The 22229-nt window shown below is 42.8% G+C and overlaps 1 protein-coding gene across 1 annotated transcript; it reads left to right on the top strand.

Annotated features, from left to right (window-relative positions):
* Positions 1–10713: 10713 nt before the first annotated feature.
* Positions 10714–20930, top strand: LOC147902157 (uncharacterized). Its single transcript, XM_087374710.1, has 4 exons — positions 10714–11894; positions 13593–13961; positions 15841–17902; positions 18033–20930. The coding sequence occupies exons 1-4, from the start codon at positions 11778–11780 to the stop codon at positions 20561–20563; spliced, it is 5079 nt and encodes a 1692-aa protein (XP_087230836.1). The 5' UTR covers positions 10714–11777; the 3' UTR covers positions 20564–20930.
* Positions 20931–22229: the final 1299 nt, after the last annotated feature.

Genomic DNA, 22229 nt, shown 5'->3' with positions numbered 1-22229 from the left:
CCTCCTACCCTAGCATGAGATCATTGGCAATGTAGATTGGTTTAGGGTCTTCATCTAATGCCACTAGGTACTTACAATATGTTGGGACTTGGTGTAAATTGGGATTCTCATCTTCATGTCATCCAAGTCCTTTTGAATAGGTTCCTTCTCTGTAAGAGAAGTCTTTTTGCTTTTAGCCCTTGGGGCCTTAGCCTCAGGGGGGAGCTCCTCTTGTACTTTCATAGACCCTAACAGGGCCTTCAATCCAAGTGGAGCAAAATGCATGGTGAGTGATGACAGCACCGACATACCTAAGCCAATGAAGGTTGGATCTTACTTTGATTACTCCTTTTCCCTCTTCAATACATTGATCATATTTAATGTGACTATGGTCTTAGACACCTTGGGATTGTGAATGGCCAATTGTGTTCCTCTCTTGTCAAGGATGTCTATCGTTGCAAGGATATGCATCCAATTGTGTGAGAACTCGGGCTCTCGAAAGGGAGCATACAAATGTTCATCATGATCCCCTCTTGTATCTCTCTCCTTACATGCCTAGGACACATTTACTGAAGTGGTCCATTGAGTGGTATACGACTTAGCTGCAAATAAGTTACCGAACATAAGATGGGCTTTCCAATTGGTACATTGGTGGGATAATCTTAGGATAATGGAATTGTGAGGTTTCATGATTTCCCCATCATGTGCAGTGAGCACCATAGAGTGTCGGCCTTGCCCTAAGGTAGGGGCACTCATTGGTGGGATGATTCCCCATCCAGATGCCACACCACATGTTATCATTCCTTGGAAATAGGTGAGGATTACTAGGGGCTTCTTTTGCCAACCCTCCATTTAGTTGTTGGCTCAACTACTATATCCTTGGCTTCACTTGGACCAGTGGTCTTGACTGTCTAAGACACTTCTAATAAAGCTGGTTGAGACTTCTCTCCTTGGGTTTTCTCATCCATATTGTCACCCAAGCATAGCTACACAGCTTGAATGGCATGGGATTCATTGTATGAAGAGTTGGTCATGGATCTTGGAGTCCCACAAACTAATGAGGAAGCATGGCAAGAGTTGCACATCACTTATCCTCTCATGTGGTTCATACCGAGAATTCAAGTGCTTGATTTGGGCAATGTAGTCATGAAGGGACTTGGTCTTCTTCTACTTGACCTCATAAGATTGGTTAATGGGGCTCCATTTGGGACCAATGGGGGCAAACCCTAGTATGAATGATCTTGGTAGTGTGTCCCAATTGATTTTCTCTTTGGTGTTTAGAGCCCTATAGCGCTAATGTCTTTGATTGTAGAAGCCCCTTAGAGCCCATCCCATTGACCTACATTTCTATCTAGTCTCAGCCCAAAGGCATTGACTTTGTCCAAATGTCCCCAAAAATTTTGCAAATCTACTCAAACCTCTCCACATGGGACACTGGATCTCCTTCACCTAAGAATTTCATGATGAGTTCAAGGAGTTTGTGATCAGCTTACTCTTTGAAGAGTTAGTATCTCTCCTCATGAAGGTTGGTGGCATGGTACTAGTGCTTGCACTAGGATCCTCATGGTTTTGTCAGTAAAAAGCACTACAGTAGGATGCATTTGTGGGGGAGGCATTGCCCCATAAGTAGGTTGTCTTGGAGGAGGATTATAAAAGGCATAGGTCAAGAAAAGTGGGATTGGTGGTTCCTGACCCACTAGGTGGGGGGGCTGGCATATGTGATGGGCTAGGTCTTACTAGTTGCATTGGTGGTGACCTAGGTACACTTAGGTTGAGCACTAATCTATAGGGAGCGACCTCCACATAGGAAGTATAATCTAGGATGCTCCCCAAGTTGGATCTAACAAGCTTCACAAAGATGACATTCTAGGCAATGTATCCACCCTAGATTTAGTCTGTTTATTCATATGTGCCATAGGATTTTCTAGCCAATAATCATTTGGCATCCTTGGCTCAAAGGGATCACTAAATGAGGGTCATCCCTCATAGAAGCATACATGTAGTGCCATAGTACATGGTGGGAGTTGGTGCACTCTGCATAGCCTCGGTTGGGGTGGGCCCTACGACTCCTCTGGCACTCAATTTTGACCACTAAATGAGGGTCATCCCTCATAGAAGCATACATGTAGTGCCGTAGTACATGGTGGGAGTTGGTGCACTCTGCATAGCCTCGGTTGGGGTGGGCCCTACGACTCCTCTGGCACTCAATTTTGACTAGCATCTACAAAATGAAAAGCACGTCTAATGTGCACTCTCATTCATGCTCAAATTGTTGTGGTTGGGTCCCCACAAAGGGAAGAAAAACAAATCATGACTGAAATACAAACTTGGGAGCTCATAAACAAGAAAATAATTTGAGAATCAACAAAGAATGATGAAGAACTAATCCACTAATAATCAACAAAGATCCCTATGGATATTTGATCAAGTATGTACTATCTCTATGAAGGCTATGTATGTCCTAGAAATGTTTTGATGACCACATAGGAGTTTTTCGAGGGCTAGAATGAGGATTGAAAGTCATAATGTACATCATTTTTTAGACTATCTAATATGTAGGTTGCATGTCCATAAGAATGGTCACCATGTAGATCATCCAACAAAGACATTTAATACCATAGAAAAGGCTTTTTAAGCTACCATGTTTATTCAATGGTGGAAAGGATGATAATATGGTCAAAATAGTATGCTTTATGGCATGCCTCCAAGATCAAAGAGATTGCAAATATTAAGAACCATGTTGTTGTGTATTTATTCTTGACATGAGATACATAACTTTTATACACATGACTTGTAATTTGTCAAAGGCATTAGAGTGATTCCATCTTGCATGGTCACATGTGTTCTATCTCTCTTTGTATATTCTTACATATGAAGAGATTAGAGGGAATTCAACATCACATGTACTGTAGCATTCAAAGTGGGTATAGAAAACAAAGCTTTAACATGCTAAAAATACTTTTGGATGATGGACAAGTTTCATGGTACTCATGGGTTGCAATGGTAGAACATCAAAATTCTTCAGAATCATTGTTGGCAATACTTTGTAAATGTAAATAGAGTCACTACTACGTGTGTCAAGAATAAAGAACCATATACAGATCTTTCACTTCATGGAACCAATGGTAGGGTTGTACAAGATGTTGCATTTGCAATAGCATGGCCATAAAAGACCATTGCACCCCTTAAGATCTATATAAAAGAAAGTGGTATATCGATTATTGAATTATGGATATTCATATACATGCACATACTTCTTCACTTTCTTGTGTAGCATCATAGTATTAACCACAAAGAGCATGGGAATGAAGCATGCCTTTATAGAAGTGTATGAAAGTATCTGTATTTGATGATAGGAACCAAACACTAAATCAACTAGGAATGATTTTGAAAGTGCTTATGAAATCTTAAGAATAATTGTTGTCTCTGTGCCAACATGGACTTAGGTAGTACAGAATGTGTGTGTAGAGTAGCGACAAAGCTCCGCTCGTACTTGCATAAGGCTAGGAATAATCTTTCTTAGGAATCCTCAACATGCAAGTTCTACTTGTGATTTCTACATGCGAGTTCTCCATGAAACTCCTACATGCAATTTCTACATGCATGTTCTACTTGCAACTTCTACTTGCAACTCCTACATGCAAGTCCTACATGCCAGTCCTGCATGCGATTCCTACATGCATGTTCTACATTCGAGTTCTACATGCAACTTGCAACTCCTACATGCAACTTCTATATGCAAGTTCTACATGTAGAGAGAGAATGTCTTACAATTCCTACATGCAAAGAGAGAAGCTCTCCAACTTGTATAAATGCCCCATAATGGAATGAAGCCCACACTCTTTGGGGCATTGTGTTGAGTTCTACTTTGGTATTCCAAGAAATTGTCTCAAGTGTCCATGCTTCCTTGCACTCCACGTCCAAAAGCATGTCCTAACCTTGCAACTCCTCCTCCCCTCTCCTCCAACCTTGCAACCCATCCTCTCCCTCTCCTCCTCCCTCCTCCTCCTCCTCCTCCCTTCTCCCCCCTTCTCCTCCTTGCTCCTCCTCCTCCCTCCCCCTCCCTTCTCCTCCTCCCTCCTCCTCCTCCCTCCTCTCTCTTCTTTCCTTCTCCTCCCTCCTCTCTCTTCTTTCCCCCATGCTCTTACACCTTCTTCCTCTCCCACTACTATGCTGCCCCTAAATCCTTAGTTCCTCAACCCTTAACCTCCATGATCTACGAGGGAGACGAGTTCTCCATCATGTACTCTACCCTGAACCTTGGATCCTCCTTCTAACCCTTAAACCTCTTCTAAACTTTGGAACCTCTCCTAAACTTTGGAACCTCTCTCTACACCTTGGAACCTCCTTTTAAACCCTGAACCTCCCTCTAACCCTTAAACTCCTCCTAAACCCTTCAACCCCCAATGAAGGTGAAAGCCTTCATTACCTCAACCATGATGATACACGTTCCTTTTACACATGCATGCACTATGTTTGCTTACCACACTTAAGCCTACGTCTCTCACCGAAATACGACTCGAGGTCCTAAGCTACATGTATACTATAAACGATAACTCGGATATATTTGTAGATGACAAAAAGCCTCAAAACCCTACATACTGAGAATACCCTGCTCTTCCTGCGGAATCTGTGGGAAAGAGCCAACAATAATATAATGACATGGTTTCCATTGAGTCTCCATAAAACATCACCATTTTTAAGCAATGCATCTCTTCTCATTGAACATTTTTTTCAAGAGGAAACCATATGTTCAATTGTAAAGAATATTGTGATTATCATGTTGCAATAAGAATGTTGAGGTGTCTCACATAACCACATTCACTAGAGAGTAGAAAACATATCTATGTGCATGTTTTCACACCCAAGCATACATAGATCCTCCTTGATTTACATTTCTATTTGTTACTCTTCATTATAGCTATATAATAAATATAGCTATGATGGATATATAAAGAGTTTGATATATTGGGAATCATAGAAAGGGATATATAACGAGTTTGCTATTTTGGGAATCATAGAAAGGGATATAGTTGCAAATGTCTCAATATGTAGTGCTCTATTGGGAAGTGTCCTTTAAAGGCAAAATTTTAATGACATATGCCCTTTGAATTTAATAGCTCTAGCTTTGCTTTTTGCAAACCTAAAGAAAGTATCATACATTGTAAAGAAATAAAAATAAAACAAAATCCTGGATTGATTAGAAGGAAAGATTTTGAAGACTAATGCAATGCTTGCAAATTTATTAAAAAGGCTGATGACAGGCTTTATGTCATAATAAGATTGCACATGCAAGCACCACGTCTAAGGTTTATCCTGGATGGAATAGCATAAACTTTCAAGTCAAGAGGAGAAGATATAAAAGTATTATATGGGAATTTCCTACCACCTTTTATGAGGATCTAGGAAGGATGTTGGCAAGGAGTGGCTATATGCAGTTCTATCCATGTACATGAAAAGGAGAGATGGCAGAGAACATGATAATGACTATTGACGAGCATGTTACCTTGAAATTTGCATTGTATAGAAATAATCAAGAAAGCAAGGGTCCTTCAAAATGAAGTTAAGAACAAAGGACAGGTAGGTGCAAGGAGAGGACATGGGTGGCATAGTTATTGTCATGCTTTGCCACATGTAAATATGGGGCCATTGCATTTAATGGAAAAGATAAGCCCTTGAATAGACATTGTCTTTTTAGGAGGTGTGCATGCTTGTGTGCTTGGGTGTGGGTGGGTGCGTGTGTGTGCGCATGCGTGCTTCCATGTGTATGTATATGCATACACATGTACGTGCGTGTGTATACGCATGCACATGCATGTATGTGCATGTGCATGCAGATGAAGTGCTTGTGTCTTTGTGTGTGTGTGCACGCATGCATGTGCAGCCACACACGTGCATGTGCACTGCACCAGCACACATGCATGCATGTGTGGAGAGAGAGAGAGAGAGAGAGAGAGAGAGAGAGACGAAGGCTTGACTCTTGCATCAAGAGAGTATCAAAGGCATGAAATACATGTTACACAAGTTAATAGAACAATAAAGATGATAAAGAGATGCCTACATCAAGATTTACAAAAATTTCAACCTATTGTTATATCAACGTTGATGATTTCAAGGCTTGAAGTCAAGGTGGATGATGAAATGGATGTCTAAGGGGAGATAAGATTTGAGAGAGGAGACATTGCGTCTTGAGCATGGTGGAGATGCTAGTTTTTAAAGAGGTTAAGGTTCACAAATGGCCTCAAAAGTAAAGGCACGTAAACTCATGGGAGAGAGAAAGGTACACTTAGATTTGTAAAGGAGGAATTGAAAATGTCGCGAGACAATGACTTGTTTATTATGCTTATCACTATCAAAAATTGTTCCCCAATTTGAAGGACTTGTGCTGAAAACGTCAACTTAAGAATATATTAACCTATCAGACTTGTGTAATGAACTCAAAAGAGGGAGAAGGTGTGACAATTGATAAGAGATGTATACAAAACTAAATTATATTTTTGAGAAAAGGGTGAGCAAGTGAATAAACACTCGAGATATATTAACTAAGAAATTGGAAAGTAGTATTCTCCTTCATAAAGTACAACCAAAATAAAAAGGTGGCCTTTTAAATACCTAAGAAAGTTGTCGTTTTCTTTTCCATCCACCAAAGGTGACATTGCCATGGGAAAGGGTGTCGTTTCGAGTTCTCGATGTGCAATTTTGTTTAAAGTGTAAAGAGAGTACCCAAAGGCATGCTCAAGTTGCACATGGATACTGTAGCAAATTGCTCTTGGAAAAATCCTAAAGCAAATGGCATCTTTATTAAAAGCATTGGTGCCCTTACTCATGCATGTCGCATGTGACTGTACGTACTTATGGCATATGTGGGCAATGCTTTTCACCTCATCATCACTAAAGCTCACAAAGTATTCATGCGGTATGCCTATTAAATTAAGCCCTTATTGATGTGTACTCGATTAGATTTAAGGAGATAAAGTTGATTTTATTAAAAGATAACATTCAAGAATGAGAAAATATGTCTATGGAAAGAGAAACGTTTTGTGAGGATCATATATTAGATTACTAAGCCCTAGGTTTTTAAATGTTATGTAAAGAATAGAAAGGCTAGAAAACATGCAAGAATGAGATATATATATATATATATGGGAAGAGAAATGTTTGTGAGGATCATATATTGGATTTGTAAGGGCTAAACCCTAAGTTTTTAAATATTATGTAAATAATAGAAAGGCCAGAAAACATGTTCATTGGTGTGTAGAGTGCATGAGGATTGAGAGAAAAGGTCAAAGTGTTTTGGTTGAGAGCATGGAAAAATCAAAAGGAGCAAACAAACATATTCAAGGATTAGAAACGATTACATCAAGTTGTAGAGGCATGCTATTGGTGTGACAAGGGGCCCGTGGACAAAAGCATTAATAAGTAATAATGCAAGTGGGATATGGTGTGTAGGGGTAGGACTAATAATTGTGAATTGCTACCAAGGCTTAATCAAGCATGGAAAATTACAAGTTGCAAGGCATTTGGAGGAATAAAAATAGAGGGAGGGCTAGGCTTTGCAATATGAGAGTGCCAATATGCCTATATAGTGGCAAATTTTGGTTCCATTTAAGTTCTCCTAGGACATAGTTGGAGCAATTTCATTTGATTGATGTAATTGCAAGGAATGGGTGGGTAATGTCCTTGGCCCTAGCCCTCCAGTAGGGTATGATGAAACACGATTATTGCTACCCATATGATCTCCACTTTAGATTGCGGATTGCAAAAATTATAGAAATTGTTCCATTTATTTTGATAGCAATTATAGTTTCTAGTCTATTATACTTACATGCAAGACCCACTATACAAGGCTCATTGAAAAAATGCAAGTACCAATAGCTATTGTCTATTTACCACTCACAACATAATAGAAACTCGCTAGAATAAAATTGCAATAATAAAACAATGATGGCACGCTTATAATGACTCTAAAAAACCACTAATAATGCTATAGAGACTTTGACAGTGCTTGTGTGGACTTTAACTCCTAGCCTACTAGAAGTTTCATATTTTGGAATATTCTACCCAAGGAAATAAACTAGTTGGACATTACCTACATCTCACATAAAAACACAACTTGGTGGATGCCTTCATTGCAAGTAGGAGGGTGAGCCACGGATGGCATTTGCTTACACTAGTGTTAACTAGAAACCATAGGCTAGGTTAAGTCGAATTAACATCAATGTTTGAATAATGCATAAGTATTGAATTCGAAGTCTAATTTTTTATGTAAGGGATCACAATGAACATTATACATGAAAAATAATGTGAAGCCTAAGTAAAATAACGTGAGACACCACAATGAACAATCTAATCCTTTATGTGAGGCACCACAATGAACATTGTACATGAAAAATAATGTGAAGGCTTGAGTAAAAGTGTGAAAAAAAAACCCAACATGCCTTGGGATATATCATATCCAACTTTGACTATTGATATTACATCTTGACCTAGGATTATTTTATCTAGTAGTTTTTTGGATGTTGAATACTATTGGATGGGTCAGCTTTTATTGGCATCGGAAGCATATTACCTTGTTGCAACTGGGCGAAGTGGTTTAGTACCGCACTCGAGACAGCAGAGTCCAATAGCAAGAAGTACAATAGTAAGAGTCCAATAGTAAGAAGTACAACTGGCTTACGCTCCAACCCGAGTAGCATAGGCACGTGAAATCTCGTGTGAATCATTAATCTATGATGGGCACTTGACTCCCTCTCGTAATGAGGATGAGGGGGAATATCCCCTGCCTCTTGACTGAACATGTTGGAATTTATTCACATCCTTGCCTTGGTGTATATACTTGTCTCTTATCAAGGGTGATGACATTATCATAGTCATCTATTCCATCATCTATACAAACGTGGTGTATGCTCATTCCATGGGGTTGCATATCAAGATGGGTAGCATCAACAGAGTTTGCTAAACTTTGAGCATAGGTGATATCACGTTCATGGGAAATGATGATTGGCCCAAGTAAACAGCACCATTGTGGAATCAAGCTACATGTTGCCATAAGCACACATTTCATAATGGTCTTCTGAGACCACCATCCGGGGCAAAACATGTGGTGTTGCATCAATATCATGTCTGTTGTATGTGGGGATTACCACCAAAAGCCTGTAGAGGATGTTAAGCCTGGATTGTAGCTAATCAATGTGGTTGGTCTATGGATAAGTGAGTGAAACATAAGGTGTGCTTTGAAAATCAACTAGATGTTTGTATGAAAGGTGTGTTAAAGCCAAAGTTATATGGGATCTTGAATGCATGTTGGGTCTCAATGCCAGACACAAGCTTAAACCAAGTACACCAAGTTACCATAGTGTATGTTCACATACGGCTTAAACATGTATAAGTGTTAAGAACAATGGTCTTTGAATCTTAGTAACTAAGAACCAATATGGACAAACCATTTGGAGCATGGGCAGAGAGAGTTAAAAAATGCGTATTGAAGTTGCATTAAAGGCTGCTTGAGCTTCAATACAGACAATTATGCCACAAAATAGCTAACGTGGACCCTTTTTCATTAGTTGGTCGGCATGCTTTCTAGTTGCACTTTGTTGCTCAAACTAACATCTTAAGAAATAAACGTGGAACACTGTTAGTTGCACTCCAAGCGCACATTTGTAAGAAAACTTTTTAATCATCCGAACATGTATGGATAGTAGCTAGCTGCACTCTTTTGGCCTTGTGTGCGCTAGCTCTACGAAGGGTTCGGTGGTGCAGTGTGCTCATGAGAGAAATTTTGGTAGTGCTTACTTTTGTTCATGCTTACTGTCACATGTACTACTTCAAGGTCATGAATGTGCTCAAACTTAGAAGGTGAATTGTCACAATTTACATAAGAGGCTTTCATGGGAGTGTTTACAGAAACTTGTGAACTATATACCAAGCACCCAAGTTAGGGCAGCAGGGGCATGGTTAGGCATGGTTGTCATTTGGTGTTTGATGAGTTGTAGTGCATTTCGGGGAGCGTCCATAAGTTTGGGCAGCCAAGAACCCCCACCCATTTTGAAGGTCACGCTAACAAAGGGATTTGACGATTTTGCTTGCTAATAGGACCACATCTCCCCTTTGTGTACTTTTGAGTTTAGCTCTTTTTTGTAGTCTTGTGTTTACTTGGTATGTAACCACCCCCCTTTTCTCACGTGGGCAGGCACCAATACTTCTGACCTCCAAGTGCGCTGGGAGTCTCCAACGAAGACATCCAGATGCCCAACGATTCATCCAATAATGGGACTAGCTACTACTGAACGTCCGATCGCACGCTGGTCCGACTTGGGCTATGCGAGATCCCTCTCGATCTTTGCCGGAGGTCATGTGGCGCGGGCACCAATACTGGAGTCTCCAACGAAGACATCCAGATGCGCAACGATGCATTCATTCAATCATGGGACTGTCTATTGAACGTCAGATGGCATGATGGTTCGATGTGGGCTATGCGTGGACTCGTTGGATTGTTGTTGGGTACCCTGTCGGTCTGCCGTAGGGCTACCGACTTGAGATGGTGAGAAAAAGTGGAGAGAGAGAGAGAGAGAGAGAGAGAGAGAGAGAGAGAGAGAGAGAGAGCGAGAGGAGGATAAAACGTCCCAAAGCCGGGAGGCAGAAAAGGCCAGGTGGCGTTTGGAGGGGGAAAGTGGACTAAGAGACGGAAGAGCACTAAGAGACGGAAGAGGGGAAGGTAAGACAGTCGTAGAGTCATCCCTACCAACAGACCCGCAAAGTTGAGCATTTTGTATTTTGTTCTGAGTTTTGGGTCTCTGCTTCTTAACAAAGCAACCTCGCAAGCTTCGGCTATGGCGTCTTGACCTTCCCTTCTCTTCTTCCCTTTCCCCTCCCCCCCTTTCTCCTCCCCAGATCCTCCCTCTTCCCTTCCCAATCCACCTCTTCTCCTCAAATCCCCTCCAATTCTCCCGAGCTTTCCTAGGATCCCCCCATCGCCCGCTTTTGCCACCTTCCTTCGAACAACCTCCTGCCCTTCCTCCCCTTGTGGCTCATTTTGCTCCTATGCGCTCCTCGGCTTTCCTCCGTTTGTGATTCGGTGCAGGACGGTGCTTTCCTTCGATGGTGCTGACCGGCTGCTCTCTCGGACGTAGACTCGCCTCGCTACACTGTGCCCCCTCCGATCTCCTCTGTCAGGCTTCTCAATCTCCCTTTCGTTGCTCACCCCGCAGGAGCTGCTTGGCGTTACACATCTCTGCGCCTCCGTCATCGTCTTCTCTCCAGGAAGAAACGTGCACGGCTTCCTCTATCCCTGTGAATTATCTCCCCGATTGATTACATTTCGGGCAGCCTGTCTGTCTTTCTGCCTTCCGTACATCTTTCTGGCTCCCGCAACAGATCGAACCCTCCCCCGCCGGATTCGTCCAGTTCTGTGAAGACAAATCTTCGTGGTTGTCGTGGCTCTCGTATTTGAGCTCGAAGGATGCCTATGCAGGCAGGCTTTTGCGAAGGAGATGTACAAATATGTTAAGACTGTAGTCACAAGCTCCGTCTTTCCTGGCGACTAACAGGTTCCCGTCCTGGCTTCGGCTTCCACACCTCATCGCCGATTTCAGTGGCCGCTCTCACACTCAAGAGGCGGCTGTGCGAATGTAAAGATTGGGAATATCGCGTCCACCGGCTTGGTGCTTAAATGGTGGCTCGGATTTTGAGGCTGAAACGCAGCAGCGGATCTTGATGGTTGGAGGGGAACACACCCTACAGGTTGGCCGAGGAGGTGAAGATGGGGGAAATACGTAGAGAGCTGTCTGCTGGGGAATGATATGCATGGGCAACATTGCGAGAAGAGGCAGCAACAGTGGCACATGTGGCCTGGGCCTTCGCAGCGCCCTGTTCACGGCACAGTTGCTGATTCTGCTAGCGTCGAGTCTTTCTCTAAGGTGGTGATCTATTTTTGAAATTCTTTGTGGTTGAGTCTTGAGTAGTTTGGCTTCCGGCTCTTTTCGTTTCAGAAGTGGGAGGACAGAGCGTTGGTTTCCACCTCTGTTTAGCTCCCACGGAATTCCAAATTTGGGGCGCTTTTGACTGACATTGTAATTCCGGTTGCAGTAGTCTCGATTATGTAGAACATAAGCTCTATGCGGCGCTTTCTTTTTTGGCATTTTGATGTGCGATCTCTCATTTTTCGTTCACACCAGCACAGTTTATCATGAGAGCAGATTTGAGGGGTCAGGATAGGATATGGCTGCCAATTTTTAGATAGAGTGCCACCCAAAATAGTTTCTTGCAAGAAACATGACCGCATGGGCTGAGTCGATCCACGATCGGTATACTACTAAGGTATTCTTTGAGCATCATGATAGGTGTGGGCAAGAGGGCTGGCCTGAAGAGGTCCTCGCATGTAATTTCACATTTTCAGATTTGCAGGAGTCTGTTCTTTTAGAAGCACGGTTTTCTACGCAAATGATTAATTCTTGGAGTACCGATAGAAGTTACAGGCCTGCTTGTCGCATATATACGGTATTCAACGAAACGGGTTAAGTATCGTGTATTGAAAGAAAAGAGAAGTTACAGACCTGTTTGTTTTGCAAGAGTTCCTTCTCGAGGCATGTGCGTCTCGTTTAATGGCGTATTGTATGTCAGGCTTTTACAGGGCTGCAATGTTTCCCTTTTTGTATTTGGTTGTTTTTTTTGGGGACGGATCATTTTATTTTCCTGAGTAATTTTTTTGCTCACTCTTTCATCGCTCCCAGTTAATTTTTGGATGAAGAACGTTGGAGCATGAATCATAACTTCTGTCTGTTGTTTTGTTCAAACTTGCAAAACGTTTTCCTTCTACGATCTGCCTCTGATTCATGCTCCTGATTTTTACAGCGTATCTTGTTTTCAAGGTTTTGTTTTATACACTGGCTTTTTATAGTTTCTAATCTTGTGCTTGTTTGTGAAGAGCTACGTTGTGTGTTTGAAATCTCTCACTTTCCTGGAGATTTTCCTAAACGTTATGTTCTGTGATTCTAGGAACGTTTCAGGACTGTCGTGAGATTGAACATGCACACTGTGTTGTGTTTTCAGAGGATGAGTTTAGACATGTTCCTGGATTCATCTAGATATATGTTTCAGGGTGAGATGCTTCTTTGTATCTATATTTTAGAAGATTCTACTATCTTTTAAAACCGTAATTTAGAAGCTTCTACTATGTTTTGGAACTCCAGTGGCTTCTATGTATAAGTAGTCTTATTCTCCCTGCACTTCCTTCTTCCTATCTCTTTCCCTCTCCTTTTTTACGGAATTTCAAGTAGTTGTCTTTGTACGTTCAGGTGGATGTGATAAAGCTGAAGGTATTTACTTTTGATAATCGTACCTCAGGAAGTAGAAGCTTCATTTTGAATTCTGTCAGTCCCCTCCTCTGGTTGGTTCTTCAATCAAACCAACTTTTACCATATACAAGAATATCAGCTGGGTTCATCCTGCCAAAGTCAACATAGAACCCAAGCAAAGGCAGCACCTGGAAGTCACACTTAAGTTTGAAATCTATTGTTTAAAGCATTTGCAGACCTGTGTGGATGAACTTTCAGGATTCTTCGTGCAGCAGCATACTGCCTGGCTAATTTGTTGTGTCAATTGGAATGATGTAACAGGCTGGCCGTAAAATTGGTGTTGGGGATTGTGCTCTCTTTCAAGCTGGAGATGCCCCTCCATTCATTGGAATAATTAGAAAGCTTACTACAGAGAAAGAAGGGAACCTGAAGCTTGGAGTTAATTGGCTTTATCGGCCAGGTGATATCAAATTGGGGAAAGGTGTTTCTCTGGAGGCAGCACCAAACGAGGTCTTTTATTCTTTTCACAAGGATGAAATATCTGCGGCATCATTGCTTCATCCATGCAAGGTGGCGTTTCTCCGAAAGGGTGTTGAGCTGCCTTCTCGAGTGTCTTCATTTGTTTGTAGGCGAGTTTACGATATTGCAAACAAGTGCTTGTACTGGCTTACGGATCAAGACTACACAGATGTGAGTTTTCTTACAATTTAATGCATAAAGCTACTCTGTAAGCTTCTTCCTTGTGGCCATTCTATGGAATGAGGAAGGTCTTTAAATGGCGGCCTTAAACCTGGAAAATGTCATGAGCTATGTGCAGATGGTGTGGGGATTTTTATTACCTGTCATGTTTCACTTTATGAGTAGCAGTGTGTGTTGCAGATAACTTGGGTACTGGTATCGAAGCATGTATAATGAAGGGAAAATTATGCTGAGTTAATGGGGGTTAGCACTAGTCCCAAAGTCCTTGCAGTTGTAGTCTGTTGGGAAAGTAGCACGAGCTGTAATGTTTTACCTGGTGCTTGGAGTTGTCAGCGTTAGAGTGGCATGGGTCTCTCCTTAATGAAGGCTGCACCTTGCAATGGTATAAATTATTAGCGTGTGCCAAGCTGGCATTGTCCCCAAAGTGTCCAAAGAAGCTCATAGTCTCGGAGAGAGGAGATGGGTGTAAAGAAAAGGGGTTGAATTTGATTGACTGAAGCGGTGAGCATTAATGGGGGAAGGGTAGAAAACGATATGCAGCGCCTCTCTCTCTCTCTCTCTCTCTCTCCCCCTGCAACTGTCTCTGCCTCTGTCTCCTCTGCTCAGATATCCACTCTTCTGTCTTTCCCTTCTCCAGGCTGCCTTTCCTCAACGTCTCGCCTTCGCTGGGCTCCCCCCCCTCATCTGTCTCTCCTTTGCTGGGCTCTCTTTCCTCTCCAGTGTCCACTTTCCAAGGCTGGCCACTATTTCTCAACTGCCCCCCTCTGTGCCAGTTATCAGATTGGGCTTGTGTATTTGGGCTAGTAGTGAGATGTATGGTCGGGTTCCCATGATTTTTTAACTTGCTGTGTATCTGCTGTAAGTGAGTGCCATCTTTTTTACAGGCTAGTTTTTAAAGCAAAATCAGAGTTGCACTGCATTGGGTTGCACATGGTTTTTGTTTTTTGTGAAAACATGGATTTTGAATAAAGTGGAGCTTTTACTCCTTCCTGCCTCCTTCATTCAACACACTTGGTGGGTGCTCTTGTCACAGTAGTTGTATTTCTGTCAATTGACATATTGCTTTAGAAATTTCCAGCAGGAATAAGCTGAAAATGTATCTTTTTGTGATCAGTGCACCCGTTGAATTTTTTCAGTAGATTGTTTTTGTCTTTCCAAACAGTTGAAATTCTGATGTGCAAGGTGCATCTAATACAGCTGATAATTTTAAAGACTTTATGATGTCCGCTTTAGTGACAGGCTTTTTAGTTCGAAAAGTAATCTAGCATGCTGCAATTCTAGGCCTACTCTGAAATCATTTTTGCACTTAGTTAGCATTGCCCCCCTGACCTGTGATCTGAATTTTTTCTTGCTTGCCTTTGGCATTGGTGCTCAAAATGTGCTGATTTTGAATTTTAAGTTTCAACTCGTCTTCATTTATATGGGCCCTTGCATTTTTCCACATTTAATTTGCCAGTAGATTTTTGCCTCGTTATTCAGCTTTACATGTTTTTGCTGTTGTGCTTGTATTTCTTGGTCTTTTACCATTTCATGTGTTTTAAAGCTGTCCTCTTGGCCTTGATCAATAATTTCTCTTTGACAATTTTGGTATTTGTGATGGGAACTTGCATCAAATCCATGATATTCCAAAAATGCATGCTGCTTGTGATCAGGACATCTCCTCCATTTTTCTTACAAAACACCCTCCTCCTGTTGTTTCTTGGAGATCTGACAGCACAATAGTTTTCTTCCATAGAATGGCATCGAACAAGTCTGGGTGTGCCTCTCGAGTGCAGCTATTTTCCTTGAGATGATTTTAAACGAACATTTCTACAGTCATCTTTATGTTTTGACTCTCTTGCTTTTGTGTTGTATTGGGTTTTTTACATAGGAACGCCAGGAGGAAGTAGACCAATTGTTGGACAGAACCAAGCTCGAGATGCAGACAGTTGTTCAAACAGGAGTGTCCTCACAAAGAGCTTTGAGCGGACCCACTTCATCACAGAAAGCTGACACTGTGAATGCAGGTTTTCCTGGTCAAGGCAAGGGTAAGAAGAGGGAGAGGACAGATCAAAGTATGGATTCCTGCAAACGAGAGAGATCAATGAAGCTGGAGGATTATGACTCGGGACACTGCAAGCGAGAATGCAGTGTGAAGTTTGAGGAGATTACGAATATCACTGATAGGGATGGAGGAATTGCGAATATGCCAGGTGTAGATCAACTTGTACAGGTAATGTTTCAGGAGCGGAATGACAGTTTGAAAAAACCAGGCGATCCAGCCTCTCGGCGGACCTCACTTGCAAGAATGATTGCAGCAACAGATAGCGAGGACTGTCTCACACGCTTTGTCCAGCGTGGAGGGCTACCTGTACTGCAGGAATGGTTGCAAGAGGCCCACAAAGGGAAGGTTGGAGATGGTGGGAGTCCTAAGGAAGGTGACAAAGGACTTGAGGAGCTTCTATTGACTCTGCTTCGAGCACTCGAGAAGCTGCCAGTTGACTTAGATGCATTGCAAAAATATAAAGTAGGGAAGTCTGTGAACCTTCTACGCGGGCACAAGAATCTGGAAATTCAAAAGAAAGCTAGGAAGCTTGTAGAGATTTGGAAAAAACGGGTGGAGGCAGAGATGAAGTCATCGGATGAGTCAAAGTCTGGTTCAAATGCTGCAACAGCTTGTTCATCTATACAACCTTCTACAGAGACACATGGGACAAAAGTGCGGTCTGTAACTGAAGGAGGAAGTGTTAAGGGCTCAGCAGGGGTTAAGCTGATTATGAATGGATCTTGTCCTGGAGATGTGAAGGGTAATGTGGTCACTATAAGTGGATCTAAGGAACATTCGGGATTGTCTACAAGCACCATTTTCAAAGATAATCCTGTCAAGTCACATACTAGTGGGACTAGTGAGGCTTTACTAACTACTGTTAAAGAAGAGAGAAGCAGTAGCTCTAGTCAATCACAAAACAACAGTCAGTCATGGTGTAGTGGATCAGGTAAAGGGACTGGATCATGGAAGGAAGAGGTTAAGACCTCGTCTGCAGTTTCAACTGGTACCAAAACCACTGCAATACTGCGCAGCCACAGTCAATCTGGGAAAGGTCATCCGACAGCTAGTTCAACAGGATCCCAGAAAGAATCAGTTAGTGGGAAGCATTCTGTATGGAACAAGGGTTTAGGGAATGAAAAAGTGGCAAATCCAGCTCTGATGGAGAAGGGAACAGCTGAGAGTGTTCGAGCTGAACATTCAAACAATCAAAGGATCATAGTTAGGCTTCCAAATCCAGGACAAAGTCCTGCCCGTAGTGCTAGTGGGGCTTCCTTGGTCGATGGAGGAGCACCAGCCAGTAGAGGCTCATCACCAGGCTCATCAGAAAGGCTTGATTCAGTTGATGGAAAGAGCAAATCGTTCTCTACTGCGCCAGCTGTCCATTCTCCAGCCACCAGTGGAGATACAAAAAGTGGCAATTGCAATGGCAATGGGGGGAAGTCTGGAGTTGCCTGTGTAGAGGAGAAAGAAAGATCTTGCATTGCTACAGCTGATGATGCAGATTGCAAATCCTCTGATGCGGAACACAGGCCTAAGGAAGCTGCATTGTGTTTCAATTACAGTAACCTCTATGCTAGTAAAGGTCTGCCTGATGGTGCACAGGTTGGGGGTGTGAAAAAGGGAATATCTGCTTCTGTAGCTGCACCAAGTTCTAGTGACACGAGCCCAGAAACACATGGGCTTGATGCTACTGAGGGTGGCATAGATCTTCTGGCAAGTGTTGCTGCTTGTGAAGGGTCTGAAACTGAAAAGAGCTTCAGTGGGATCACTGGAGAAGAGCAAGCTTCTTGTGCACAGAATGGCCCTAAAGATTCTGTTAAAAAGGCAAGGCATTTGCATGAGTCAGAGTTTCTCGAAGGTGGTCTTGTTGCATCACATGAAGCTGTTGTATCACATGAAAATGGTAAGGCTCCTATCTTTTTCCTACTGCTTTTCTTCTCTGTACCCGAGAGATTGCACAATTGTCTGGGCTTGAATTACGAGGAGAAAGTCAAAATAACGTGCTCTAAAATGCATCTTTTCTGAATGTGTAGATGAAAAACAGAAGAACGATGCATTGGCAAAGCAGAGTACAAAAAGCCTCATGGATTCAGGGGGTACAAGTGAAAAGGTGGATCCTGGGTCTTTGATTGTTCAAGAGAGGGGTTCTGCAGACCATTCTGAAGGTCAGCCTGGAGTCTCAACAGAAGAACAGAGTCCAGAAGAAAGGGTTAGAGATGGTGCCAATGATTCCATCTTGGCTTGTACTGATAGTTGTGTTCCAAAGGACATGACTCTCGCTGTAGCAGAGGGAACTGAAGCAATTTCTTGCAGCCAAGATGGATGTAGTAGAGCCAAGATGGTCAGAAGAGAAACTATCCTTGAGGAAAAGGGTAATATCTCAAGATTGTCAAGTGATGTCTGTAATGGTAGCTCGTTGACTGGAGAAAATCAGATAGGTTCGACATCTGGATCGGATGTTGTTTGCTTGGTGGAGGAAGGTTTGGCAGATTCAAAAAAAGGGTCCACCAGTAGTCCAAGCGCTTCGATGAGAATATCTGCAATTGGACAGGCTACAAAGGATGGAGACACAGGCTTGGGGTATTATGAGGAAGATGCTCTTGAAGTAGCCCGGCAGGTTGCAAAGGAAGTTGAGCAAGAACTGGAGCAATATGGCAAGCCTGAGCCACAAGAGGTCACCTCAAACTCTCCCAAAAAAATTGAGGTCTCTATGGGTGAGGCTGAAGCAAGGGTAAAAGACCATGATGGAGATGGGTGCCACACAGATGCAACAGTTCAGTCCAATGACAGTCAAGAGACTGTGACAGAGAAAAGGGAAGAGCTGGAAATTGACAGAATTCCACCATCCAGGGAAGGAGAAGAAGTGGATCAGGTTTCACGCTCTCATTCCAGCCCAGAAAAGTTGAGACCAGCTGCTGAGTTTGCACTTGGTTCTGTGGTTGATGATATCAAAGAAGTGAAGGAAGTTGCGATTGTAGAAGAAGCTAGCCTGTCTCTTCCGGTTGCAGGGCAAGACGAATCAGTTGATACTGTTGTCTGCAATGTACAAGCAACTGAAGTACCTGTGCTAGATCAAGAAGCTGGATTGGCTTCAGAATCTAATGGTGGAAGCAGTGAAACTTCTGGGAGACCAGTATTCGATTTAAATCAAGGTTTTGTTGCTGATGAGATTCTCCATGATGATGCCACGCTGTCAGCCGTTCCTTCATTGAATCCATCGGTAATTGTTCCTGATTCATCATCAGGTCCACCAGCACAGCCAAACTCTTTAGCAGCGCCCATTGCTATTGTAGCTGCCACAAAAGGTGCTTTCATCCCCCCATCTAATCTTTCAAGAAGTAAAGGAGAACTACGTTGGAAAGGTTCAGCTGCCACGAGTGCTTTTCGACCCGCAGAACCTCGCCGCACAGCTGAAACACTTCAATCACATTTTGATACAGCTGGTACAGGAATGGCAGCTGAAGGCTCTGGGCAAAGCGGGAAACGAGCTTGGATTCTGGATATAGACTTGAATGTGGCAGATGAGCGGGTGATGGAAGACGCAGGTATGATTTCACAGAATCCTCTAACGTCACTTGGACCAGGTTGCGAGCTACCTGTAGGTTCTATGAACGAGGGTTCTAGTTCTGGAGTACCTGTAAACAGTACCTCTGTAGCAGGAAGGCCAGAACTGGATTTGAATAGGGTTGATGAGAGTGAGGAGAGCTTGGTTCCATTGATGTCAGATTCAAGAGGTGCAGATGGATCGATGCAAAACACTGTTAATGTTTCACTCGCAGCCACACGCTCAATGCGAGACTTTGATTTGAATGATGGACCTGGTCTTGAAGAATCGATGGGGGAAGAGCCTCCTGTGCAACACAGTAATGGAAAAAACCTTGAGAATTCGGCACTTCCAGTCCTTTCTGGGCTGAGATCGAATCCTGAATTTGTAAATGTGGCATCTTGGTATCCTGCTGCAAACCCTTTGCATACCATGGTAATGCCAGCTTTTTCGGCAAGCAGGACTGAATCTTACCCTGTTATAGCTGCTCCAAATGCAAAATCTATTATCTCCATGAGCCATAATCTTGGTCCTTTCAATGGGGATCTATATCGAGCTGGTGCAATGATGTCCTCTTCTCCAGTTGTTTCATATTCTACGACAACCATGCCAGCTGGTTTCCCATATGCAGGATTCCCTTTTGGGTCAAGTTACCCATTTCCTTCTGCTTCATACAATGTGAGCTCTGCACCCTATGTTACCTCTACAAGCTCACCTCCATTTCCAACTGCTCCATCACAGCTTGTGAGTGCAGGTTATGGAAGGCCTTACCTTATTACAGAGGTTCCAGTAGCTGAGACTGATGCTTCTTGGTCAAGGCCCAGTCTTGATTTGAATGCTGGTCCAGATGCTGTTGACATAGATGCTAGGGAAGAGGGGCTAAGTGCAAGACAGATGCCTGCACTTAGCCAGCTTTCTTTTCAACAAGCGGGATCATCAGGCGGGTCCTTAAAGAGAAAAGAACCAGAAGGTGGCTTTGATCCTTTCAGATCTGGCTTCAAACAGATGACTTGGCGGTAGCCTCTTAAAGTTGACATCTCATGGTTGTTCAGGTGCTGTATTTTTTACTGGATGGATGGTAGCACACTGCATAGGCCCTCTTTGAGGGTTGCTTTTCATCCACTGCTCCTGAAATCAATGCGATCCATGCACTTTGGTGCTGTGTCTCAACTCTGCTTGCTCTTTCCTTTGTCATACATACTCATTATGCTGTGACCTTTGTGAAGAAAAGGCATGATGGTGGTAGTTGAAGATGGCTAGAATGTAATCTCACTGTAAATTTCTAAATTACAAGTTGCATTTTTTGGAAGTATTGAATTGGATTGTTTTGATAGTTAAAATGTGGTCTCTCTCTAACTGCATGCATAACCGAGAGTCTGCCCACTCTTATCTCAAGAAAAAGCCAAAAACAGGTGAGTGATTACTACATGATGTCCTGGTGTGTGTAATTTATTTGTGTGCATTTCCTGAATCCTAAAGACACATTTCAAGAACAGTTCAATCCTTCTCTGTGGTCTTCTAGAACAGTTCAATCCTTCTAGCTGTTTGTTTCTCTCAAAATGGCCCTATTGGTCTAGCTTCTGTGAATGCTATTTGCTCTGGTGAGAAATGGTTTATGTTTGCATGCTTCTGCTGTGAAATGCCAGGTTATGACATAGGGTCTGTCGCTGGTTCTGTGATGACAAATGTTTTCATGCTTCTGTCATAGCAGTTATCAAAATTTAGAGACTGTGAGGAGCTCTTGGAAATAGGGTATGGTTGGGCCACTTACTGTTAGTCTTCTACTTTCTCTCTGGCAGTTTCAAACTGAGGTGTAGGAAAATCCTTCTTTTGAATTTAGAACGACTGTCTTTTTTAATTCAGCAACTTAGGCTGGTTTCTGATAGGCATCCTGCTGACCTCTTTCTGATTCATATGCAAGCAGATGACTTGGTACTCTCATTACTTTACGCTCTTATTTGGTATGAGAGGGAGGTGCGAGGGTGAGGTTGTTAACCAATTAGGGGTGGAATTGGGGTAGAGGATTGTCAGAGGCCTTGGCCGCAGCCGAGTTGTATGTGGATTTGGCGAGAGTTGGAGTCGGAGGCGTTGGTCGGAGCGTAGTTGCATGCAGATTATGGGCAAGAGTTGCAAAGGGTGTCTCTACCACAAGTGCGGGTGTTGATGTCGTTGTGTTAGGAGGGTTAGCGATGTGTTAGTGTTGTAGGGACCAACGTATTAATAATGTGCTTAGGATTGTCCCACGTGTGTAGGGAAATGTGTCGGTGTAGACGGATCGTCAATTGGAAGTCACGGCGTAAAGATATGATCGAATTAGTGCAAAACGAGGTCCACATGGGGGTGCAAATAAGAGAGTGCTAGGGATGCCAAAATGGTGTTCAATGGAGAATAACAAGAGCATACATTGCCAGGCCAAAGGTGCATACAATGTAGCTTGATGGTGTCCATGTGCGGTGCAGTGCAGCATGTGACAGTGGCCTTCAGTTAACTAAAAGACAGTAAACTGTAACTATGTTTAGCATTCACACCATTTGCAGCCACATTGCATCATTTTCACCCACTTCCGATAGTTAATAGAACAGCTTGGAAAAACATTGAAAAAGGGAAGCTAGAGTGTCCTTGCTAAGAAAACAAATGCAAGAGACGTAGATTGGTCCCAAATGCTTTGGCGTATCTTTCGGTATTT

The sequence above is a fragment of the Dipteris shenzhenensis genome, chromosome 5 (genome assembly GCF_047967505.1).
Source record: "Dipteris shenzhenensis isolate YYH24624 ecotype China chromosome 5, Dip_SZ_1.0, whole genome shotgun sequence".
Taxonomy (NCBI): domain Eukaryota; kingdom Viridiplantae; phylum Streptophyta; class Polypodiopsida; order Gleicheniales; family Dipteridaceae; genus Dipteris; species Dipteris shenzhenensis.
The sequence above is the reverse complement of the archived record's forward strand: the minus strand, read 5'-3'. Positions and strand labels throughout refer to the sequence as shown.

Excerpts from the sequence above, each read along its gene's own strand:
- LOC147902157 (XM_087374710.1), top strand. The coding sequence starts at position 11,778 with ATGCATGGGCAACATTGCGAGAAGAGGCAGCAACAGTGGCACATGTGG. Across the intron at positions 13,962-15,840 it reads CGGATCAAGACTACACAGAT|GAACGCCAGGAGGAAGTAGA; the intron begins GTGAGTTTTCTT and ends TTTTTTACATAG. Across the intron at positions 17,903-18,032 it reads TGTTGTATCACATGAAAATG|ATGAAAAACAGAAGAACGAT; the intron begins GTAAGGCTCCTA and ends CTGAATGTGTAG.